Source organism: Cuculus canorus, chromosome 27, assembly GCF_017976375.1.
Source record: "Cuculus canorus isolate bCucCan1 chromosome 27, bCucCan1.pri, whole genome shotgun sequence".
NCBI classification, from domain to species: Eukaryota; Metazoa; Chordata; class Aves; order Cuculiformes; family Cuculidae; genus Cuculus; species Cuculus canorus.
This window is the reverse complement of record NC_071427.1, coordinates 5,485,306-5,510,089: the sequence shown is the minus strand read 5'-3', so window position 1 is coordinate 5,510,089 and position 24,784 is coordinate 5,485,306. Positions and strand designations below refer to the sequence as shown.

Genomic DNA, 24,784 nt, shown 5'->3' with positions numbered 1-24,784 from the left:
TCTCACCTTCCACATACTCCATCACCATGCAGAGGTGTCGCTTCGTCTCAAAGGAGCAGAACATGCTGACCACGAAGGGGTTCTCTGCGAAGGTGAGGATGTCTCTCTCCACAAACACTTGCTGGATCTGGTTCCTCAAGATCAGGTTCTGCTTGTTGATTTTCTTCAAGGCGAAGCGTTGCCGCGTCTCCCTGTGCCTCACCAGATACACAGCCCTAGGAGAGAGCAAAACGGCTGGACCTCAAAACAAGTCCTCCAGCCACCAAGACTGACCATGCAGCACCGTGGGGCTTGGACAGGGAGGACTTCAGAGGTGTTTACAGATGGAGACAAGCATAGGAACCTCCCAACTCACCCATAAGCCCCGTTGCTGATCAGCTTGATAGTCTCAAAGTCTCCCTCGCAGGGCTTCCTCCGAGGAACGGGGGCTGAAGACTGGCTCTGAAGATAGAGAAGATTTTTAACATTTTCACCTGCTCCGGTGCTGAGTGTAGGCAGGCATTCACTGAGCCCCATCACGTATCACCTCCAAGTGTTCCTCACTGCCAGAGGACATCCCTCCCTGAGCCCTCTCCAGCCACAGACCCCAAAGCAGAAAACCAAGATGCTCTGCATATCAAGAGCCCATTCTGAGATCCGTCCACAGAAGAAGACAGATGAAGGACTAGGAGATATTGCACCCGAACACAGCAGTCACCCTTGGGGACAACCCGAACAAACGTCTCCCAGCCTAAGACAGCAGAGGGGCTGCTGCAAGGAGCTTCGGTGCAGAGTGAGGCAGGACAAAGCCGGAGGCAGCAGGTGGGACACACAGGTAGGACTGTGCTCACCTCACAGGCATCATCGTTCTCCGGCGTGATGGTGTTCCCGCTGTCAAAGTGATCCATCTGGACCATTTCTAGAGAAGACAGGGATGGTTTTCACCTTCTCCAAGTTCAACCCCCACCCAGAATTACCCCTCATTAACCACTCTCCCTCCAACCTCGGAGCTCCTGGGGGATTTAGCCACACACTTTGTTCAAGCCATTGCATGGAGAAATTCAGGTCATGGCGTTAAGAGGTTCAACACGAGGTTAAACGTTTATATAATTCTTTTTTCCATAGTCATTCCTGTGCTCTTTGGGGATTATGCTTCCCCCCCAAGGCCATGGCTTCCTATGGATTAAGCGTTCTTGAGCTTAATCTGCTTTTCTGAACGTGTTGGAAGCAATAATGAGGAGGTGGGACTGGCCAGGAGATCTGGACACTGTCCTGGTCCTGCTGTGACCCACCCAATGACAACAGCTCAGTCCTGCTGGTCCCCCTGCCACCTCCCAGTGCCCGTTCAAGCTCGTCAGTGGCCAAACTGGGAGTCCACATCCCACTGCAGACCTCAGGGCCACCAACCCAAGCGCTTCCCTACCCTCCAGTGGGTCCTTGACCAGCCCCAGTTGGCTGATGATGTATCGTGGAATATCGGTCTTTATTCCTTGGCCAACTTTGGCGTGGCCTTCTGCAGCTTCTAGGAGATGGTAAAATTCCTCCGGGTCAAACTCCTGGATGGGGAGAACCAAGTTGAGGAGCAAGACTTTGCAAAGTCAAGCCTTTCTTCTAAGCTTTGAGGGTGACACCTGTAATTGAGGACAGGTTCTGGAGAAAGCTAAGAGCTCTGCTCCTGTTTCTACCGTCGTTCCTGCACTGTTTCCAGTGTAAAGCATCGATGGGAAAAAATAAAGTTCTCTGAGCTCCTTCTTTCAGCTCCAGGAACCACAGCACAAACACAAACACTTTAGAAATTCACTGAAAAAAAAAAAACCAAACCCCAAAAATAGATGAGGAAGCTTGCTAAGAAGCTCACACATCCCTGCTCTGTGAGGAAAACCCAACTTCTCCTCTCCAAGAAAAGGCTTTAATGGTAGGAACGGTCTTAGCTCCTTCCTGCAGCCTGGCCAGGTTGGTGAGGAGCAGCAGTTCCCATGGAAGACCAGGCAAGGTGGTGATAAGATGCCTTGCCTTTTGTGGTCCACATCCATGGGTAGGTGCAAGCCGTGAAAGACAAGACACACCAGGAGCTGCCGTGTCTTACCAGGCACTCCAGAAGGCGAGCAGGACGGGAGATGATGATCAGCAGCTTTCTCACTAGTTGGTCAATGAACTTCACCTCCTCACTCTCCGAACGCTCCTGAGCCTGCCGGAAAGGAGACAGAGACCAGGTGTCTACCAGTGCCCTCAGGAGATGAGACCAGGCAGGGAACTTCCCTATACTCACATCTCGGAGCATCTTCTCCAGTTTCTCCTGCAGCTCCATGAAGTAGCGGGAGGTGATGAGGGCTCCCTGGGACTTTGCCAGGCAGTCGCGGGCCAGCTCAATGATCTGGTGGTGGATGAAGCCCAGCACCCCATCTGCCAGGGGCAGAGTGCTACTTGGACAGAAGTTTGTGATGGTGTCCTGCAGACGCTCTTCCATCTGGGCTGTGGCCTGCAAGGCAGAATGGATGATGATGCCGAGGAACATGTGTCCCCATACCACGCATTGGGTTTGGGCAGCCAAGATCTCATGCTGCCACCTCCTGCCGCTCCAATATCCATCATAGCCCAATCTGGGAGCAGTTTCCAGCAGGCTGGATAAGCTCCACCAGAGTCTCCAGAGCCCATTGCCTGCATGCATGATGATGCAGACCCACAGGACCCGGTGTCACTCGTTCGATACCATGTTTCCAGTGTCCTTCACATCCCTCCCCAGTATCTAACCATGCATTCCACATTCCGGCATGAAGAAGAGGTTGTTTTGGAGAAGATACTGTCAGGATGTCACGGAGGGACTAACCATGGTCCTCCCCAGTCCTGGCGTTTACCTTCGGGAACCGCTCCTTGTAGACATGGTTCATCATCACAACCTCGTTATCAAACGTTCCACCCGTCCGTCCAGGGCTGCGGAGGGAGGAAATCAGTTGTGTTATGAGGTCCACGTCATTTACATCTATGTAAATAGCTACCACCCTGGGCGAACAACTTGTTCCTTCCTCCTAATTCCCAAATCCAAGCCGTTGAAGCTCATCCGAGTGGAGCCACTGCCCTTTGGCCAGCACCTCCAGCAGCATCCTCCCCACCCTGCATGGATCTGGAGGTCCCTGGGACCTGTTTGGAGACAAACCCAGGTCTCCAAACTCAAGTCACTTAAAAATCCAGAGCTGAGGGGTTGGTGCATCAGTCACTTGACTTTGAAGAGAGAACTCATCCTTTCCTTCCTTTGGATGCCACAGTTTCTCCCCAGCGCTGCCCTTTTTGCAGCTCACCAGCAAAGAAAACCCGTGGTGGACGCAAGGACCTTCATCAAACAAGGCTTCTCTCCTACCCTCACCCAACGCTGCCTCTCCCAGGTGATCCTGTCATGCAAAGCACGGCGCAGGAGCAGCCAGCAACTCATTAACCACTATTTAATAAACGTCGTGATTAAAACCCAGCCCCAGCTCAGCCTTTGCCTTGCCGTGCCAACCACAGATCCGGCACCTCCTCGGTGAAAACCTCGCCACCTGCAAAACCCTGTCAGATAATTAATCTCATTTTAATGAAACTTCAGCGAGCAACATGCAGGGCTGTGGCTTTGCCTTGGGTGCCGAGAGGCTCGGGAGCTTTTCCACAAGGAAAAGAGGATTTAATGCAAACATCTCTGCAAGAAGCACAAGCTCCTGGTGATGGACAAGTGGAAAGATGACCATCTCCTTGTGTGGGACGTGGTCCTGGAGCGGCATCACAGGGCTTGGAAGGTCTGTAAGGTCGTCCCGCATGGCTCTATGGCCACTGGCTTGACGTTCTGCCCAGATTTTCCTCTCTGCAGCCCACAAACGTCTGTCTGTCGGCTTTTTTGCAGAGGTGAAGGCCAGGCTGATGCTCAGCCCCTGCGATCACAGGTGATGTTTCCTGACTCGAGCCCAGACGCGGGATTTTTAACCTTCTAATGGTACGTCAGGGCAACAGCCGCCCAGCTGTGCCCTGCAAGGATGGCCAACGCTTGGGCTTCTGCTCAGTGGTGCCCTCCTCTCCACCAAAACCTTTGAGATAATTAAGCAAGAAGCTGCAAACCAACCATTTTGGAACAAATCCCACTTTCTCCAGCCTCAGCCCTAGGAAACTTTGCTCTCGGGTGTCGCCTGCTGCCAGGAGAGCAATGCCACATCCCAACAGCTGAGAAGATGCTAAAGAACCAGACCCTAACACTCAAAATCATAGAGCTTAGGATCATAGAATCATAGGCTCATGGAATAGTTCAGGGTGAAAGGGACCTTTAAAGGTCATCTAAGTCCATCTCCCTACCATAGGCAGGGACAGCTTTAACTCGATGGGGTTGCTCACAGCCCTGTCCAACCTGACCTTGAATATTCCAGGGATGAGGCATCTACAACCTCAAGCCATAGCTTCTCCACTTCCCTGCAAGCAAAAAAACCCCTTGGGGTCAACTCCTTGGGGTGAACTTAGCAGGACCAGGATATCCCAGGAACAGCTCACGAGAGGGCAGAGGATGCCGGCACATCACCCAGTGCATCGTCCAGGAGCGCCGTGGGTGCTCCGCACAGCTGGTGCCGTACCTGAGGCTCCTGGATCGTGGGCGCAGGCAGGGCGAGTGCCGCCCCTCCTCGTCCGTGACGCTCTCCGTACTGCGGAAATGCTTAGAAAGGAAGTGGAGCTCGTCGGGGGTGGGTTGGTACGGCAGCTGGTGTAGGCGCTCCTGGGAGGACGAAGATGACTGGAAAGAGAGAGAGATGCAAGGGGATCAGGAGATGGATCCAAGCGCCTCAGCAGCAGGGTGGAAACCAGCAAGCCCATGACGAAAAGATTCCTCAGGGCCTCTTAGGAGGGTGGAAACACTGACAAGGAACACAGTCTGCACTTGGTAACATGAAATGTGGATAGCAAGGCCAGCCCAGGGAGGTCTGTGCTGCCCACTCCCACCCCAAACCTCCCACTCAGCCTGGCTCTGCTGACCCCCCATCCCTTATAGCCGCAGCATCCTCGGTGGCTCCTGCCTGGCCATTCCCGTGCATCATTGGGATGTGCCCCATACACACTCGGCCTGTGACACACAGGGATGCTGTAACCCCCAAGGATGCTGTAGCCCCCAGGGATGGGATGCAATAACCCCTAAGGATGCTGTAGCCCCCAGGGATGGGATGCAGTAACCCTTAAGGATGCTATAACCCCCAAGGATGGGACGCAGTAACCCTTAAGGATGCTGTAGCCCCCAGGGATGGGACATTGTAAATTCCAGGGATGCTGTAGCCCCCAGGGATGGGATGCAGTAATCCTTAAGGATGCTGTAGCCCCCAGGGACGGGATGCTTTAACCCCTAAGGATGCTGTAACCCCCAGGGACGGGATGCTTTAACCCCTAAGGATGCTGTAACCCCCAGGGATGGGATGCAATAACCCCTAAGGATGCTGTAGCCCCCAGGGATGGGATGCAATACTCCTAAGGCTGCTGTAACGCCCGGGGATGGGATGCAGTAACTCTTAAGGATGCTGTAACGCTTGGAGATGGGATGCTGTAATGCCCAGGGATGCTGTAAGCTGTGGGGTTTCTTAAAAGCCCATTTGGAAAGCACGATGCACGTGGTCCTCCGGGAACAGAGGGGCTGCCTGGGAACTAACGCCATGGTGCCCAGGAGGCATTTCACCAAAAATTGAGCGGGGTTGGGTTCTTCTTGTCTGCTGCCATGAGAAAGCAAACCTTACCGAGACAGTGGAGCTGGGGGTGTTGGTCCCATAGCCAGAGGAGGGTAGCGAAGCCAGTGACCACCTTCTGCCATCAGTCCTACGAGGGCAAACGTACCAATTACACACAGGGGAAAAAACAACATCTAAATGCAAATAAATAACGTCAGACCAACAAGGGGGAGGAAGAGGATGCAGGTTTGGTTTGAATAATAAAGCCCTGAAGCCTCTTTTCAGAATGGACTGAAATTGGGTGAACTAAGAGGGGTTTGTAGGTGACATGGATGGTTTTGCAATGCTGGTGATCACAGGACAGCGAGCAGGGTCTCTGCAAAGGGGCAGTGCTGGGGCTCTGCTGAATCTACTTCAGATGGAACAAAAACCCCAACCCTGCGAGAGCGTCATTTTTAACCAGAGTGAAATTGAGCCTTCTGGGATTTTGTTCTATGAGAAATCAGGGTTTCTAAAGGCTCATCCTGAGACAACAGGCGCCGCGGAGCAGAGCCTGCTTATAAACAGGAAGGCAACGGCTCATACGGAGGCGAATGCTTCCTCTTGGAGACCTTTCTAAATGGATAGGGCAATGTCCAGGTCAAGACGAAGCCCTTCACCTCCTGACGCCGTTTCCTGTGCGGGGCCAAGGACGACTGGAGCTGGCAGAGTGCCGGATCCGGCACCGGTGTCACTGTGTGCCCTCGTTGCCGGCAGGCTCGCAAACCCCCAGCCCTGCAGTTTGGCTTTTCAATCTGTTACGAGCATGAAAGACATCCGCAAGCCTCTAGCTGTTTTCCATGTGACGATCGATGGGTTAAAAGGAGCCGTCCGGCCCCATGTGTGCAATTAATTAATTAGTTAAACAGGATTTTGGCATCAGCGAGGGCTGGGGAGGGGATGCAGCAAGATCTGCCTCTGCAGGGACTCAGCCAAGCATCCATCCCCAGAATGCACTGAGCATCCATTGGGAGCGCTTGGAGCGGATCTGAGCTCGTGGCCGGAGATGATGTGATGGGAAGAGGGACATTTCTGCTCCTGGAGCTGAGGGAGCCCAGTCCTAGAGCAAAATCCCCTGCCTGGGGATGCACACAAAGCAGGGCTGTGGTGATGCTGAGCAGATGAATCCCCCAAATACAAGTCCAGCCTGTGGCCGGTACTCGCCTGTCAGTCCGAGGAGCATGGCTGGGAGGCAGCGGTCACAGCAGAGGGAACACCACCAGGGCAAAAATTGGGGAGAAAAAGAGCAAAACAAATCAAAACAAATAATTTGAGATCAACAGAACATAGAGTCATAGAATCATAGAAGAGTTTGGGTTGGAAGGGACCTCAAAGCCCATCCAGTGCCACCCCCTGCCATGGGCAGGGACACCTCCCACTGGATCAGGGGCTCCAAGCCCCATCCAACCTGGCCTGGAACCCCTCCAGGGATGGGGCAGCCACCGCTGCTCTGGGCAACCTGGGCCAGGGCCTCCCCACTGTCATAGGGAAGAAATTCCTCATTCTGTCCAGTCTAACTCTGCCCCTCTCCAGTTTATCCCCATTGCCCCTCGTCCTGTCACCACAAACCTTTGGGAACAGCCCCTCCTCAGCTTTCCTGGAGCCCCTTCAGGCACTGGAAGCTGCTCTAAGGTCTCCTCAGAGCCTTCTCCTCTCCAGGCTGAACAACCCCAACTCTCAGCCTGTCCTCGTACAGGAGGTGCTTCAGCCCTCGGATCACCCTTGTAGCCTCCTCTGGACCCGTTCCAACAGCTCCATCTCCTTCTTATGCTGAGGATTCCAGAACTGGACCCAATCCTCCAGCTGAGGTCTCCCCAGAGAGGAGCAGAGGGGCAGAATCCCCTCCCTCCCTGCTGGCCACGCTGCTCTGGGTGCAGCCCAGGACATGGTTGGTTTCTGGGCTGCGAACAGTTCCAGCTGGGGAATTATAATTAAAACTGAATATTACTGGGAGGGGGGCAGGAGCTCACCTGCGGGCGAAGGGGAAGTTGATGGAGGTGCTGGCAGAGAAGTTCCGGGGGCTGTCCAAGGGGCTGCTCCCGGCTGTGGGCAAAGAAGGAGAAAAGTCACCCCGATACGATGCCCAGGGAAAAGAGGGTGTAAATCATTTCCCAAGCGATTCCCTCCTGGAAAAGGCACCCACGGGCAGGAACCAGCCTGCTGCTGCTAACACCCTCCTAAAGATTCGGGCGATTTGGGAGATTCTCAGCCCGTCCCTCTGGGCTATCTTTTACCTGTCGGCACGGAGAGCGGGGAGAGAGGCCGCGAGAGCGTCGGAGAGGGGGTGCCCACCACTAAACTCTTCCTATTGCTGCTTCGGCAACTGGGGAAGAGAATAAAAGGGTTAATTCCGGGAAGGAAAGGCTGCTGGCATGCGATGCCCTGTGCCAGAGGACACGGCTGCCATCACCCCATCGATTCCGGATCTGCCACAGATGACGATGAGCCGTCCCCGGGTCAGCGCTGCCGGAGACGGGCTGACCGGGTTATTTTTAAAGCCAAACTGTCTCGTCAAAGCCCCACTTCTAGTTTTGCTTGCTGGGAAGGACAGAGGCAGGCAGCCCCCAGGGCAAGGAGCCGAGGGCAGGAATAGAAAAAGGGATGTAGAAGGAGGAAGTGATGGAAATGCCAAGCGGCTTCAAGCTGCAACCCGACCTGCTCCATCACATGGAAAACGTCCAGTCCCTCTAAAGCTCCTTATATTTGGTGGTGCTCCTGTTGGTCCCCAACTCCCGTGTCACTAACCACGGCCGCTCGGCTGTTCCCAAGCCCAGAGAGAACCCCGCTGCCTCCGCCAGCGCTGCAGCATCCCCATCCCCTCTGCTCTGCCCGGCTGTGCCTGTCCACGCCTGGCACCAGCGTGATGCCCTGGCAGAGCTCCGGCTCGGCCGCGCGGCAGGAGGAGCCCATGTGTGCCGGTGCCAGGGCAAAGAGCAGCACCACGTGTGGGTTCCACGCCGATGGTGTCGACACCGTGAGACCCCAAACACCCTGAGACCCCCATCCCAGTGCTGCAGAGCTCCTCTGAAAGGACATGAACACGAGCACCGGGTCTCCACATCACCAGCTCCGTTCCCAGCTCACAAGATCTCAATTGCTCTTGCAGGGATTTCGTATCTCCTTTCCATTCAGCCCTTCTTCAAGCCCTAAGCTGAAGGCTGCCTGGCAAGCACAGCCCAGCCTGGAAAAGCCCACCGTGCCTGCAAGGATGCTGTACGCAGCTCATTTCAACCCCATTTGGAATACACGGGGCTCAATGGGGTTCTCTTTCACCCTGCAGAGAGGGAGCTGCAAACATCCACAAGACAGAGCAGGAGCTGTGCTAGCTGGCGTGCCAGCACGAGGACAACCTTCTCCTTCCTCTGCGCTTCCTCATGCTGCAAATTCTGCACAAGCAATGCCGAATTTCCTTGCCAGGCCGGGAACAGGAACCTGCGCGGATGTCACCAATTAAAGGACAGCATTTCACATCACCCCACAGCCAGACACACCCGCAAGATCCAGAGGATGAACCCAGGGGGAAGGGATTCTCCCCAAAGCCAGAAGCAAAGGGCCAATGCGGTATCTGGGGTGTGAAGAACAGCGTTTCACAACGTGCTGTCCCTCTGGTCGGATGCACACGGCACTGCTGCACGGCCAGCGCCGGTGATGCGTGGTCAGAACTCCGCACGTGTGGTCAGAACTCTGCACGCGATGCCAGGCATCTCCTCCTCTGCGGGGCTTCTCCCACTCCTCCTCTCCTAAAACCAGAAGCCTCAACTCTTCTGCTCGAGGCTGAACCTCTCAGCCAAGCTGGTAGGCAGGGATGCTCTTTGGAACCCCCCAAACTCTCATCTGGCAGCTGCACTGAGGGTTCCCGGGGACCCTCTGGGGCACGCACCCCCCCACTGCCCTGCGCTCACCCAGAGCTGCAGCAGCTTTGGAGGGTTTGAAGCCCGAGCTGCTATGCCAGGAGGGAGGCAGAAACCTCCTCCACTTTACCATTCACCCCTGCCAGGCCCCTCCGTCTGCTTTCCTTGCTTAAACACAGCCCGAACGTCAATTGCAGCACCCACAGCTGCAAACCCACAGCTTGGCACCCGCCCAGGAGCAAGAGCAAACCACAGCTTCTTGCCGCTGCCGGCTCGGCGTGCCGGATGGGAAACTGAGGCACAGCCAGCAAAGCTGCTCTGCCAACCAGAGCGGCGCAAACAGAGGTTTATTAGCCACGAGGGCTGCAGAAAGCAATTAGCTTTGCTGTTTTGGTCACGCCATGAGGACTGGGGTGCACGTGCATCCCTGCCTGGCGAGGGCGCGGGACATCCCAGGGATGAGGTTCTCGCTCGCTCCCAGCTCGGGAGGTTTCATTTTGGAAGTGAAAACAAACCTTTAAACAGAGCAAGTTCCAGTCACGGTGACACAGAAGGAGACCGAGACGTTTCCTGTTTCCGTGCGCTCCACCCGCTGCCCCGCAACCATCTTGCGCCACGTTAACCCCCCTCTGCCTGATGCATCATCTCCAGTTGGTTCCCGTCCTTGGTGGCACGGAAACCTCAGGCTAGAAACAAGCGTCAGGGCAGAGCTGAGCCGCCGAGCCCTGAAGGCAGGAGCCAGGGCTGCTGCCCACTCTGCCTCCATCACCCAATTACACATTCGGCACCAAAAATGGAGTGGAAAATTGCCGTCAGCATCCCCTGAACCGCTCACGCTGCCTCGAGCTGCTGCGGCCATCCAGCACTTATTTCAAAGGATGCGGAAAGAGTGTGACAGCCGGTGCCACCCCAAAGCCTGGAGCACAACCGTGGGTCACCCGAGGCTGCCTGCGAGGAGGAACCAGCAGCTCCCACCGCGCCGGCACTTGGCCTCGGCACGGCACGGCCACGATGGCCATGAGCAGACAGAGCAAAATCCGGCGGCTTCCTGCAGGCTGCCTCCTCGGAGCTGTGGGAAGGGCAGGATGGAGCCGCGCAGCGAGCGCTGATGTCTGTAATGGGCAAATGGCTCTGCCGGGATCCGGGGGAGCAGCGTTAGGTGGCAAGGAGTCAATCACAGAATCATGGAATGGTTTGGGTTGGATGGGATCTCAAAGCCCATCCAGTGCCACCCCCTGCCATGGGCAGGGACACCTCCCACTGGATCAGGGGCTCCATCCAACCTGGCCTGGAACCCCTCCAGGGATGGGGCAGCACCACTGCTCTGGGCAACCTGGGCCAGGGCCTCCCCACCCTCACAGCAAAACATTCCTTCCTAAGATCTCACCTCAATCTCCCCTCTTTCAGCTCCAAACCATTCGCCCTCGTCCTATCCCTGCACCCCGTGATCAAGAGCCTCTCTCCAGCTTTCCTGGAGCTCCTTTCCATATTGGAAGCTGCTCTAAGGTCTCCCCAGAGCCTTTTCTTCTCCAGGCTGAACAACCCCAACTCTCCAGTCTGGCCTCGTACGGAGGTGCTCCTCACCCTGCTGGTCCCACCGCTTCGGATGCAGCTCAGGACACGGTTGGTTTCTGGGCTGGGAGCACTCGTTGCCGCCTCCCATGGGGCTTCTCATCCCCAGCACCCCAAGTCCTTCTCCTCAGGGCTTCTCCCAATCCGTTCTCCGCTCAGCCTGTGTCAGGACATGCAAAACCGAGGTTCCACGCCAACCCACCCGGCCATAGGCAGGACCATCACCGGGAAGCACACAGAGGGGCTGCAGCATCCCACTCTTTACCCCTAACACTGCCCGGCACGGTAGAGCACGGTGTCAGATGCCACCGGTGCTGGGCACCTGTTAGAACCCAAACAGGGGAATGAAGGAGTCAGAACGGCACCGCCAGTGAGTGAAGCCCAGTCGGAAAGCCGGAGGTGTGGGGTAAGGTGGAGCAGGGCTGGGCTGATAAGGGACCAGGTGCCGTCTCAAAGGGCAGGCGGGCGGCTCCGCTCCGGGCTGCGTGACCAACAGCACGCGTTGGCATTCCGGGCTCCCTTCTCCCCATCACTGCGTATCTCTTCCATCTCCCCCGAACAGCCCCGAATGGCTCTCATGTGCCGAGAGATTCCAGGAAGTGCCATGGATCACCGTGTTCTGGAAAAACTGCTGTGTTTAACATCAAAACCCGCCGAACTGAGCAGGGCCTCAAATTTCTCCATGATATTCATAGAAGCATAGAAGAGTTTGGGGTGGAAGGGACCTTAAGGTACATCCAGTGCCACCCCTGCCATGGGCAGGGACACCTCCCACTGGATCAGGGGCTCCAAACCCCATCCAACCTGGCCTGGAACCCCTCCAGGGATGGGGCACCACTGCTCTGGGCAATCTGTTCCAGGGCATCACCACTCTCATAGGGAAGAAATTCCTCCTTCTGTCCAGTCTAACTCTGCCCCTCTCCAGTTTACACCCATTGCCCCTCATCCCGTCACCACAAATCTTTGGGAACAGCCCCTCCTCAGCTTTCCTGGAGCCCCTTCAGGCACTGGAAGCTGCTCTAAGGTCTCCTGGGAGCCTTCTCCTCTCCAGACTGAACAACCCCAACCCTCTCATCCCATCTCTCCAGCCAAAATCCTGCCGCTGCGGATGCTCTTATTAACCGGGTGCTCTTATTAACCCACCCCAAAGCACCCAGCAACGCTCGAGGCACCTCCCGAGAGCAAACTCCCAACTCCTCGCCCCGTACCAAGTCACGTCCACGCTTCTCGATCGTTGGCACTGCATTAAAACAGCCGAAAGCCACCGCCCCGCTTCCCCGGGACGCAGCCCTGCGCGCCGCCGTTCCCCGGCAGCGGGTAAGGAACGGTACCTGTTGCGTCTCCCGTCACGTTTTCCCGCTGCGTGCGAGGTGTGAGCAGCCACGGGTGGCATCCACGGAGGAGATGACCGAGCCGCTGGCTGCCCTGTGCCGCGTTGGCCACCTCACATCCCCCACCCCTACCCCAGGAAATTAAGATCTCTCGGACCTCTTAATCCCACTAAATAACATCAGATGGTCGCTGTAAAATAGGCCACACCTGTTCTCCCCATGGATTCCAGGAATATGGACTAAAGAAGTAATTCTCCTTTGCCCTTCAGGAGAATTAGAGCCTCATCGCGCTCAACTGGAAAGAGATGACTTCCCAGATCATCGCTGCGATTCCAGCGCTCCCCCGGCGCTGGAATATCCCACCCAACGTGTTTTCTTCTCCATATTAATCGTATCCTTCCCCGTATTAACGGGGTGGGTTAATAGGGGGTCCCCTCACCCACCCTCGCTGCTCCCATTGGGGTTTCCAAACAACCACATCGCTCCAAGGAATACGAGAAGCTGTTCCCAACGGGAATCTCTGCCCTTACGCCGCCCCAAACCCCTTTAGGTAGAAAGCCATGGGGGGGTTTATGCCTGGGTTGTCACCTCTTGGGGTGTCCCCTCCTTGGGGACAGATCCTGCCCTTGCCAAGCCTAGCAGGAGAGCTGGGGTACCCCCCCGGAGCCCCCCGTTTATGCAATAGCCCCCCGCCCCCCCCATAGTCCTGCTGCAAGGGACTGGTCCCATCCCATCACTTTGGGCATCCAGGGGACCCTCACCCCGGCTCAGGACACGGCACCACCCGGCACAGTGCCCACCTCGGCACAGGGGCTCCCCTTGGCCATGCAAGAGACCCCCCCAAACTTGCCCCATGCTGCCAAGAACCCAACACCCCCCCCTGCAGGGCTGGTGCACAGCACCCAAAAACCTGCATCCCCCAATGCCCCAGGACCCTAAAACTCTGCATCCCCCCCCCGGTGACCCCCCAAAACTCTGCATCTGTTTGTCATCTTGGGCTGACAAACAACACCCCCAAACGATACAACCTGGGGTACCCCCCATCCCAGCAGCCTTGGGGCTGGGAGGATGCACCCCAGCACTGACCCTCCAAAAAGGGGCACCCACAGTGCACAGCCCCCCCTCAAACCACCCCCCCCAGAGCGCCGCCCTGCTACAAAGACCCCCCCCTACACCTCTCAGAGCGCCTCCCCATTGCACAGTCCCCCCAAAACCAGAGACTCTGGGGTACCCGACAGTGCAACACCCACCCCCCCAAACCATGCACTCTGGTGCACAGCCCCCCCCTCACTCCAGTGCAGTCTCCCCTCTCAGGGCAGCAATTCCCCCTCCCCAGCCCTGATGCAGCCCCCCCAAAATGCACTCCGGTGTGTACAGTCATGTGTGTCCCCCCCCCCAGGATGCTCCCTGCTCATCCCAGTGCACAGCCCCCCCCCTCGCCAGGATGCTCCCCCCCCCCCCCCAGTGCAACCCCCTCTCCCAGTGCAGATCCCCCCCTCCCACCGCAGTGCACCCCCTCCTCCCAGTGCAGCCACCCCTCCCCCCAAAATGCTCCCCCAGGTACCTCCCTCCCCCTGGGACGCCCCCCCCCTTCCACTGGGATGCTCCCCTCGCTGTGCCTCCCCCCTCGGGATGGTCCCCCCAGTGCCCCCTCTCCCCCAGTGCCGCCCCCCCTCCACTGGGATGCTCCCCCTCCCTCTCAAATGCTCTCCCCAGTGCCCCCCTCTCCACTCCCGGTACCCCCCCCTCCTCCTGGGATGCTTCCCTCCCCCGGTGCCCCCTCCCTCTCAAATGCTCCCCCCTGTACCCCCTCCTCCCAGTGCAGCCCCCCCCCCCCCCCCCCGGGATGCTCCCCCCCAGTGACCCCCTCCTCCCTCCCAAATGCTCCCTCCCCCGTGCCTCCCTCCCACCCCGGGATGCCCCCCCGGTGCCCCCTCCCCCCGTGCCCCGCACCTCTTGGAGCGCTCCACTGGGATGCTCCCCCCCCCCCCAGTGCCCCCTCCTCTTAGTGCAGCTCCCCCCACTTCTACCGGGATGCTCCCCCTCCCCGGTGCCCCCTCCTCCCAGGATGCTCCCCCCCCCTCTTCCACCAGGATGCTCCCTCCCCCGGGATGCCCCCCCAGTGCCCCCCCCTTTCCACTCCCGGTGCCCACCCTCCTTCGTCTCGGGATGCTTCCCTCCTCCCGGGGCCCCCCCCCCCCCGCACCTCTTGGAGCGCTCCACTGGGATGCTCCCCCTCTCCCCTCGGTGCCCCCTCCTCCCAGTGCAGCCCCCCCACCCCCCGCTCCTCCCGGTGCCCCCCCGCGTCCCGCACCTCTTGGAGCGCTCCACTGGGATGCTCCCCCTCTCCCCTCGGTGCCCCCTCCTCCCAGTGCAGCCCCCCCCCGCTCCTCCCGGTGCCCCCCCGCGCCCCGCACCTCTTGGAGCGCTCCACTGGGATGCTCCCCCCCACCTCCAGTGCCCCCTCCCGGGATGCTCCCCCCGGTGCCCCCTCCTCCCAGTGCAGCTCCCCCACTTCTACCGGGATGCTCCCTCCCACCCCGGGATGCCCCCCCCCGTGCCCCGCACCCCTTGGAGCGCTCCACTGGGATGCTCCCCCCCTCCCCTCGGTGCCCCCTCCTCCCAGTGCAGCCCCCCCGCCCCCCAATCGCTCCTCCCGGTGCCCCCCCGCGCCCCGCACCTCTTGGAGCGCTGCAGCAGGGCTCCCGCCGCCCGCTGCCCCCGGTACCCGGGCGGGGCGGCTCCCCAGCAGCTCGGGTCCGACATGGCGGGTGGTTCCCCCCCCTCCCCTCCCGGCAGCTCCCACCGGGGCCGCCGCCGCCGCCGCCGCCGCGCTTCCCGCCGCCGCCACCGCCTCCCGCCCCGCCCGCCGCCGTCACCGGGGAGACCGGGCAGAGCCCCGAGACCGGGACGGGTTGCCATGGAGACGGGGGGGGGGGGAGCGCCCCGAAACGGGGAAGGGTTACCGTGGAGATGGGGGGGATCACCCCGAAATGGGGGGTTACCATGGAGACGGGGGTATCACCCCCAAAAAGGGTCAGGATTACCATGGAGACGGGGGGGATCACCCCAAAAAAAGGGTTACCATGGAGATGGGGGGAACACCCCAAAAAAGGGTCAGGGTTACCATGGAGACGGGGGGGATCACCCCAAAAAAAGGGTTACCATGGAGATGGGGGGAACACCCCAAAAAAGGGTCAGGGTTACCATGGAGACGGAGGATAACCCCGAAATGGGGGGTTACGATGGAGATGGGGGGATCACCCCCAAAAAAAGGGTCAGGGTCACCATGGAGATGGGGGGAATCAACCCGAAATGGAGGGGTTACCATGGAGATGGGGGGATCACCCCCAAAAAAAGGGTTACCATGGAGATGGGGGGAACACCCCAAAAAAGGGTCAGGGTTACCATGGAGACGGAGGATAACCCCGAAATGGGGGGTTACGATGGAGATGGGGGTATCACCCCCAAAAAAAGGGTCAGGGTCACCATGGAGATGGGGGGAATCAACCCGAAATGGGGGGGTTACCATGGAGATGGGGGGATCACCCCCAAAAAGGGTTACCATGGAGATGGGGGTATCACCCCCAAAAAAGGGTTACCATGGAGATGGGGGGAATCAACCCGAAATGGGGGGGTTACCATGGAGATGGGGGGATCACCCCGAAATGGGGGGGGTTACCATGGAGATGGGGGTATCACACTAAAAAAGGGTCAGGGTTACCATGGAGACGGGGGGATCACCCCCAAAAAAAGGGTCAGGGTCACCATGGAGATGGGGGGAATCAACCTGAAATGGGGGGGTTACCATGGAGACGGGGGGATCACCCCAAAACGGGGCCAAGGTTACCATGGAGATGGGGGAGCACCCCAAAAGGGGCTCAAGGATTTCTTGGAGACGGGGTAGACCCCCAAAATGGGGTCAGGGTTTCCATAGAGACAGAGTATAACCCCAAAACGGGGCTGGGGTCACCGTGGAGATGGGGTATCACCCCGAAATGGGATCAGGGTTACCATGGAGATGGGGGAGCGCCCCAAAAGGGGCTCAAAGTTTCCTTGGAGATGGGGGAGCACCCCAAAAAGGGGCCGGGGTTACCATGGAGACAGGGGACACCCCCCCCAAAAATGAGGTCAGGGTTGCCATGGAGACAGGGGAGCACCCCGAAACATTACCATGGAGATGGGGTATCATCCCAAAAAGGGGCCTGGGTTGCCATGGAGATGGGGTATCACCCCAAAATGCGGTCGGGGTTTCTTTGGAGACAGGGGAGCAGCCCGAAATGGGGCTGGGGTTACTGTAGGGATGGGGCAGCCCCCCCCAAAATGGGGTCAGGGCTACCATGGAGACAGAGTATCACCCCAAAAACGGCCCAAGGTTGCCATGGAGATGGGAGTAGCACCCTCCAAAAGGGGGAAGGGATGGGGGGAACAGGGTTATTGCAGAAACAGGGCAGCACCCCGAAAAGGGTTACCATGGAGATGGGGCAGCGCCCCCCTCCCTCCCCAAATGGGGTCAATATTACCATGGCAATGGGGCCGGGGTTACCATGGAGATGCAGCATCCACTGCTTGTGCATTATGGGGGTACAAATCAGCCCCAAAGCCTGGTTCTCCCTTGGGAGGAGTGGTCCCCTCATGGCACCCTCACCCCCCCCAGGACACCCTCCTCGGAGAGCACCCACCTGGCAGCACCCCACCAGGCGCCCCGTAACCCCCGCCCTCCCTCCCGCGCCAGCGTTCCAGTTCAGCCGAGGAGATCCCAAGCAAAGACCTGGGGACACCCACCCACCCAGGGACACCCCCTCTTCCCAGTGCTCTGGAGTGGCATCCGGTGAGTGCCACAGCTGGAATTCCCAGCGCCAATGGCTTTGGGCAGGGATTCAGCATGGCAAAGGGCACACGAAGCCTGGCAGCACCGCGCTTCCCGTCGCCTCCTGCCCAGCACCGGTGAGACACCGGCACACGGATGGGCATCCTCATCCATACCGTCAGCATCCCCAAAACCAACCCGTGAGCAACCGCATGGCCACGCTCGTTTTTCCACGTCGCTTTGGGCAAGCGGTGGCCAACCAGGGCTCGTGGTGGCCAACCAGGGCTCGTGGCGGGCAGCGACCCCGCTGTGCCGGCAGCACCCTGGCTCCTGCCCACCCGCAACAAATGGAGCTCCGCGTCGCTACCCGGCACCAGCGGCTCTCACCAGCAGACAGACGGTGTCACCCATGGGTGCCAGGCGGGCTGTACCGCGGGTGTTGACTGCCGGGTGCCAGCGTGCCCGCTGCACCTCGTCCCCAGGGCTGAGAACTCGCCGCCACGACAGCAACACCCGCCAGGGCACCGCAAGGGGCTTCTGGCATTTTGGGTGGGGGGCACCCCCCACCCCCTAGAGCAGCCCCCTCGCTCTTCTGCCCCTTCAGGGGAGCAGAAAAGGCGGTGAGGGAGGTTTGCCGGGTGGGATGAAGGTGCCATCCTCACTCCCACAAGGATGCTTGGAGCCAGAGCTCCAGCCACCGCCACGGCATTCCCGTCGGGACTCCCCAGAATGGACCCGTTGGCAGCAGAGATGGAGCCCACTGGCATAGCCATAGGATTTTGGGGTGCGAGGGGCTGGGGATGGACCCCAGCCGGGTCCCACATGCCCTGCAGAAGACAGCACTGCTTTGGGGGCTCCTCAGGGCATCCCTGGTGGGGGGCACCCACCTCGCTGCCCCCATCTCCAGCTCTCCTTGCTCCCCTTTCCCAGAGCTGGTGGTCACGGTGCCTGGGGAGGGTCTGGGGGGGGTCTTACCTCCAGGGGTGCAGGGTTAGTAGGGGGCTGCAGGGGCTGCAGGGGCTGCAGGGGCTCAGCAGCGTCGGGCTCTGGCTGCTCGGAGACAAGCTGCAAGGCAAGACGTGCCAGCGCGGCGTCAGTGGGTGCCAGCGGGCACCCCGGTGGCACAGCCCCCCGGCTGGGCTGGGGAGTCTGGGGGGGGCAAGGGCAGAGGGGACAAGGGCTGGAGCTGGGGGACAAGGGATTGGGGGGGGGCAGGAGAGGGGAGGGGGACAGAGCGGGATTGGGGGGGGGACAATAGGGACAGTGTAGGATCTAAGGCTGGGGGGGTGGGGGAAGACACCAGGTGGTGTGGTGCTGCCAGAGGGGGTTACTGGGGGGGTCTGGGGCTGTGGATGCACGAGGAAAGGCTGGGACCTGCGGGGGTGCAGCGGAATGGGGATGGATTAGGATGGGGGTGCTCTGGAATAGGGGTCCAGCGGGGTGGGGATGGATTGGGATGGGGGTGCTCTGGAATAGGGGTGCAGCAGGATGGGGGTGCTCTGGAATAGGGGTGCAGCGGGATGGAGACAGATTGGGATGGGGATGCTCCGGAATAGGGGTGCAGCGGGATGGAGACAGATTGGGATGGGGATGCTCCGGAATAGGGGTGCGGCGGGATGGAGACAGATTGGGATGGGGATGCTCCGGAATAGGGGTGCGGCGGGATGGAGACAGATTGGGATGGGGATGCTCCAGAATGGGGGTGCAGCAGGATGGGGATGCAGTGGGATGGGAATGCTCTGGAATAGGGGTGCGGCGGGACGGGGATGGATTGGGATGAGGGTGCAGCGGGACAGGGATGGTCTGGAATGGGGATGCAGAGGGATGGGGATGCTCTGTGACAGCGGTGCAGCAGGATGGAGGTACAGCGGGACAGGGATGCTCCGGAATAAGGATGTTCCAGGACAGGGATTCAGCAGGACAGAGGCGCAGCGGGACGGGGATGCTCGGGGATCGGGATGCTCGGGGATCGGGACGCTCGGGGATCGGGACGCTCGGGGATCGGGACGCTCGGGGACGCCGCCGCCCGCCCCCGGAGCCGGTCCCGGCGCTCTCTCCCGCAGCCCCGACTCACTCCAAGGTCAGCGAGGGGATCTTCAGCCGGTCCCGCCGCGACTTCATGCCGCCGCTGCCCTCCCCGCCGCGCTCCCGGCGCCGCCGCCCCGGCTGCCCCCGCGCTGGGCGGCTCCCCCCGGGGTCCCTGCTCGGCCCGGGGCCGGGACCGCCCCTGCGGCACCGAGCGGCTCGGCTCGGCTCGGATCGGCGCACACAGCTCGGCTCAGCTCGGCTCGGCTCCGTGCAGTTCAGGCTAAGCTTAGCACAGCTCAGCAGAGCTCAGTGCAGTTCAGGCTCAGCACGGCTCAGCATGGCTCGGCTCAGCTTAGCACAGCTCAGCATGGCTCGGCTCAGCTGCACTCAGCTCGGCTCAGTGCAGTTCAGGCTCAGCACAGCTCAGCACAGCTCAGCAGAGCTCAGCACAGCTCGGCTCAGCTCAGCACAGCTCGGCACGGCTCAGTGCAGTTCAGGCTCAGCACGGCTCAGTGCAGCTCATGGTCAGCACAGCTCAGCTCGACATGGCTCAGCTCGGCTCGGTGCAGCTCAGGTTCAGCATGGCTCAGTACAGCTCAGCTCGGCTCTGCTCAGCAAAGCTCAGCATGGCTCAGCACAGCTCAGCACAGCTCAGCACGGCTCAGCATGGCTCAGCACAGCTCAACACGGCTCAGTACAGCTTGGCTCAGTGCAGCTCAGACTCAGCATGGCTCAGCTCAGCTTGGTTCACCTCGGCATGGCTTGCCATGGTACGGCTTGGCACAGGTCAGCTTAGCTAGGCTCAGCTCAGCTAGGCCTAGCTCGGCTCTGTTCAGCATGGCACAGCACAGGCCCTCAGCACACTCAAGGCTGCCTGGCCCAGTCCGGAACAGCCCCAGGCCCTTCTGCTCCTGGGATGTGCCAGGGCACTGGCGGTGCTGAGCCATCTCTGCCCCAGTACAGCCCCAGTGCCGCTCCAGCACAGCCCCACCAGAGCCAGCTCACAGCCCTGTGACCCCCCAACAGCGCCAAGACCCCCTCTGTCACCTCCACAACACACCGAAACACCCAGAAACAGCCCCAATACAGCCCAACACACCCCAAACGCGCAAAACCAGTACATCTCAACACTCAGTGGAGCTCCACAACAGCCTCCAACCAGAACCCAGTACATCCCAGTATTGCTTAAAACACCCCAGAACACCTCAATACACCCGCAGCACATCCCAGTATCCCCCAGTACACTCCTAGTATCACTTAGAACATCCCAGAACACCCCGATACACCTGCAGCAGAGCACAGCACACCCCAGTCCCTCCCAGTACACTCCCAGTATCACTTAGAACACACCAGCACACACGCAATCAGGTCCCTCCAGTACCAGAGAACACGGTGATGCCACCCCAGATGCGGGCACCACAAGTCCCGGTGCCATCGATGCCCATCCCAAGTGCCATGCCCGTCCCCGCAGTGCCGGTGCCGTGTCCCCAAGCACGTCCCTCCCGGTGACCCCCCCCCGGTGACCCCGCACGCGGACTTACGCTCTTCCTCGACGCGGCAGGCTCAGCTCCTTCTGCAACGAGAACAGCGAGAAGCAGGGTCAGAGCACGGCCACAGGCGTTGGGGGGTGCCCATGCATGGGACCCCCACTTCCCACCAGCAACAGCCCTGCAGCCGGCACTCAGCACCGCGGTGTCCCCGCAGGATGACTTGGGGAGCCCCAGCTCTGCTGCGGCCAAGGGAAGGGGACAAATTGCCACCCAGGGGACACCTCCCTCCGAGGTGCTCAGGGCTGGTGGCCCCATGGTCAAACCCAAGAGTGAGGACATGAGAGTGGTGGAGCAGGAGGAGCAGGCAGCGGAGGGCTGGCTGTGTCCTGTGTCCCCCACCCATCCCCTTGACCCCCGGGAGCAGCTGGCAGCCCCTCCCAGGTTTATTTTTACGGCCACTGGGAATATTTCTTGCAAATGCTTTTTGTTCGCAGGTAGTGCCACGGGCAAAAGGTAGTGGTGCAGGCAGGAACCATGCCCCACACCATCTTTCCAGCGTGGTGGGCACCGGCTGGCTCTGGTACAGAGCCGGTGGCCACAAATGTGCCACCAGGCACACCCCGGAGACACACACAGATCCCACCGGCACGCTGCGAGGGGAACAGCATGGATGGGCTGGCACGTGCCCTGGAAGATCACGGGATGCTGGCACACAGGGTGGGTGCACATGCCCACCTGCCATCACCCTCATCCTGCACCCACTGCTGGTGCCAATGCCCCATCACCACCTGATCCTGCACCCATCACCAGTGCCCCATCACCACCCTGATCCTGCACCCATCACCAGTGCCCCATCACCACCCTGATCCTGCACCCATCACCAGTGCCCCATCACCACCCTGATCCTGCACCCATCACCAGTGCCCCATCACCACCCTGATCCTGCATCCATCACCAGTGCCCCATCACCACCTGATCCTGCATCCATCACCAGTGCCCCATCACCATCCTGATCCTGCACCCATCACCAGTGCCCCATCACCATCCTGATCCTGCACCCACCACCAGTGCCCCATCACCATCCTGATCCTGCGCCCATCACCAGTGCCCCATCACCACCCTGATCCTACATCCATCACCAGTGCCCCATCACCGCTCTGATCCTGCACCCATCACCAGTGGCAATGTCCCATCACCACCATAATCCTGCACCTACTCCCAGTGCCAACGCTCCATCATCGCCCTGATTCTACTCCCATCACCGGTGCCGATGCCCCGTCACTGCCCTGATCCCGCGCCCACCACTGGTGCCCACAAGCCCTGGACCCCTAAGCAGCTCAGCCACATCCCCCACGCGGCCGTGGGCCTCCCCGCGGGCAGGAGCTGCTGCCGCTGTGCGTGGAGCTCGCAGCAGCTCGGGGTGCCCACACCCCCATCCCGCTGCCCACGCCACGCGGCCTCTGCAGAAATCCCTGGATTGGGGGCGCGCTGCAACGCAGTGATGCAGCAGTATTGCCATGGCAACGGGTGACATCACGGCTGGGTGCACAGGGACTCGCAGACCCGCGGCCCACGGGCGTGCGGGGTGGCGTGGGTGCCGGTGCCCGCGGCGGGTGTGGGTACCCCAGTGTACCCAGCATCACTGGGTGACGCCAGGGCTGGACTGAGGAATGGGGGGCGTAGAGCAGGAGCACCCCAGCATCACCCCCCAGCCTGGACCCTCTCCCACCCGCGGGTCTGTGCCAGCAGCCCTCAAGCAGCGGAAGCGCAAGCAAAGGGTGACGGTGACAGCTTTAGTGCTCAGCCATGTGCAGATGGACAGAGGGACGCAAGACGGACACCCCCACATCCCAGGCTCGCTCCCGCCCCATGGCACAGCCCCCCTTATTGCAGAGAGGTCCCACAGCACCCAACACCCCTTCCTGTTGGGGGTCTTCGGCTGCGCTGCAGTGCTGGGACAGCCAGAGCATCCCCCAAGAGCCCTGGGGACCCCCAAGAGCCCTGGGGACCCCCAAGCGGCAGCGCCTGCAGGGTGCCCGCTGCAGCCACCCAGCGCCATGAGTCCCCCATCCGCAGGTCCTGGTAGAACCAGGATTAACCATCAGCTGATCCGCGTGGGGATGGCAGCGGGGATGGCGTCGCTGCTCATCGCTTTGGGCTCAGCTCCCTGGTGGGAGCCCCTTCCACCCTCCTGCCACGGGGATGCAGGCGCGCGGCTCGACGTGGGCACTGCCAGGAGCAAAACCCCCCGGCCAAGAGCCCCGAGCCCCACAGCCGTGGCTCCATCCATCCGCATCCGTGGGAAGGCAGCTCCCAAGCAGGGATGCTCCTGGGTTGCGCGTGCAGCGGAGCGCAGCCGCCCTGCGGAGCTGCCAGCTCGGATGAAGGCAGCACCGTGCCACCCTCCAACCGCCCAGACAGCTCGCGCCAAGCAGCTCTGTGCCACGGACGGGCACGGGGCACAGGATGGCACACGGAAAATCGGGCTCAGTGCACAGCTCTGTGAGCCAAGGGGCTGTGGGCATCACCCCTTCCAGCACAGCAGTGGGTGCTGGGGGCCCTGTGGGGAGCTGGGTGCAGGATGGGTGCCCCTCAGCCCATTGGAACACAGGGCGATGGAGGGGGCGCCCACTCAGAGGGGCAAATTGGCGCTGGCACAGTGGTTTGGCATCATGCGCTTGGCTGGAGGGACCGCGGCGCTCCCATGGGAGCCCCCATCCAAGCAGGTGCCCCCTCTCCAGAACCCCCCCAGCATGGCTGGGGCTCATCCCGTGCCCTGCTGTCAGCGCTCGGTGCCCAGTCCCGTCCCACGCGTCACACGCTGCTCACACGCAGCACCCACGCGCCTGGAGCCCCCACCTCCTGCACACAGCACCCACCCCGAGCACCCAACTCCCCCTCGCAGCACCCATCACCCAGAGCCCCCACCTCTTGCACACACCCAGAGCCCCCAACGCCCGCTCACAGCACCCACTTCTTACACACACAGAGCACCTTCTCACCCACAGCACCCACCTTACCCGCAAAGCACCCACCCCTCGCACGCCCTCACCCAGAGCACCCACCTCTCACAGACCCACACTTGGAGCACCCACCTTGCACTTCAAACGCCCACCCCTTGCAGACCCTCACTCAGAGCGCCCACCTCTCACCCAGAGCACCCACCCCTTGCAGATCCTCACTTGTAACGCCCACCTCTCATCCAAGGCGCCCAAAATACCCACTCCTCACCCAGGACACCCATCCCTCGCAGACCCTCACCCCGAGCATCCACCTCTTCACCCAGAGCACCCATCCCTCGCAGACCCTTCCTCAGAGCACCCACCTCTCGCCCAAAACACTCACAGCTCACCCCAAACACCCACCTCTCATCCAAACCCACCCACCCCTTGCAGATCCTCACCCAGAGCACCCATCCCTCGCAGACCCTTACTCAGAGCACCCACCTCTCACCCGAAACACCCACCTCTCACCCAAACCCACCTGCCCCTTACAGACCCTCACGCAGAGCACCCACCTCTCACCCAAAACCCTCACTTCTCACCCCAAACCATCCACCCGTTGCAGACCCTTACCCCGAGCATCCACCTCTTCACCCAGAGCACCCATCCCTCGCAGACCCTCACCCAAAAAACTCACTTCTCACCCCAAACGCCCACCTCTCACCCCAAACCACCTGCCCCTCGCAGACCCTCGCTCAGAGCATCTGCCTCTTCGCCCAGAGCACCCATCCCTCGCAGACCCTCACTCGGAGCACCCACCTCTCACCCCAAACACCCACTTCTCACCCAAACCCACCCGCCCCTCGCAGACCCTCACTCAGAGCATCCCCCTCTTCACCCAGAGCACCCACCCTTCACAGACCCTCACTCAGAGCACCCACCTCTCACCCCAAAACACTCACCCCTCGCGGACCCTCCCCCAACCCCCCCCCCTCCCCCCCCCTCAGCACCCTCTCCCGGCTCACCTGCAGCCCCCGGCGCCGGAGGATGCTCGGCTCGTCCATCCCGCTGCGCCCGCTGAC

At 60.5% G+C, this 24,784-nt stretch overlaps 1 protein-coding gene across 5 annotated transcripts in view; it reads right to left on the bottom strand.

Moving 5' to 3' along the window:
* Positions 1-24,784, bottom strand: part of MAST3 (microtubule associated serine/threonine kinase 3) — a 31,081-nt gene extending 6,297 nt beyond the window's left edge. Inside the window, exons 1-16 of one of the 5 annotated variants that reach the window (XM_054050231.1) lie at positions 24,728-24,784; positions 20,812-20,843; positions 19,317-19,469; positions 18,218-18,307; positions 7,913-8,001; positions 7,649-7,721; positions 6,843-6,863; positions 5,709-5,787; positions 4,566-4,723; positions 2,835-2,910; positions 2,249-2,458; positions 2,066-2,167; positions 1,403-1,535; positions 831-898; positions 356-441; positions 7-215 (exon numbers count right to left, since the gene is read on the bottom strand). In XM_054050231.1, coding sequence (XP_053906206.1) covers positions 7-215; positions 356-441; positions 831-898; positions 1,403-1,535; positions 2,066-2,167; positions 2,249-2,458; positions 2,835-2,910; positions 4,566-4,723; positions 5,709-5,787; positions 6,843-6,863; positions 7,649-7,721; positions 7,913-8,001; positions 18,218-18,307; positions 19,317-19,469; positions 20,812-20,843; positions 24,728-24,766 — 1,618 coding nt within the window. In that variant the 5' untranslated portion in view covers positions 24,767-24,784. Of the gene's footprint in view, positions 1-6; positions 216-355; positions 442-830; positions 899-1,402; positions 1,536-2,065; positions 2,168-2,248; positions 2,459-2,834; positions 2,911-4,565; positions 4,724-5,708; positions 5,788-6,842; positions 6,864-7,648; positions 7,722-7,912; positions 8,002-12,432; positions 12,915-15,112; positions 15,243-18,217; positions 18,308-19,316; positions 19,579-19,614; positions 19,646-20,811; positions 20,844-24,727 lie in introns of those variants that run through there. The other 4 variants (XM_054050232.1, XM_054050230.1, XM_054050233.1 and 1 more) reach the window with 4 other exon arrangements.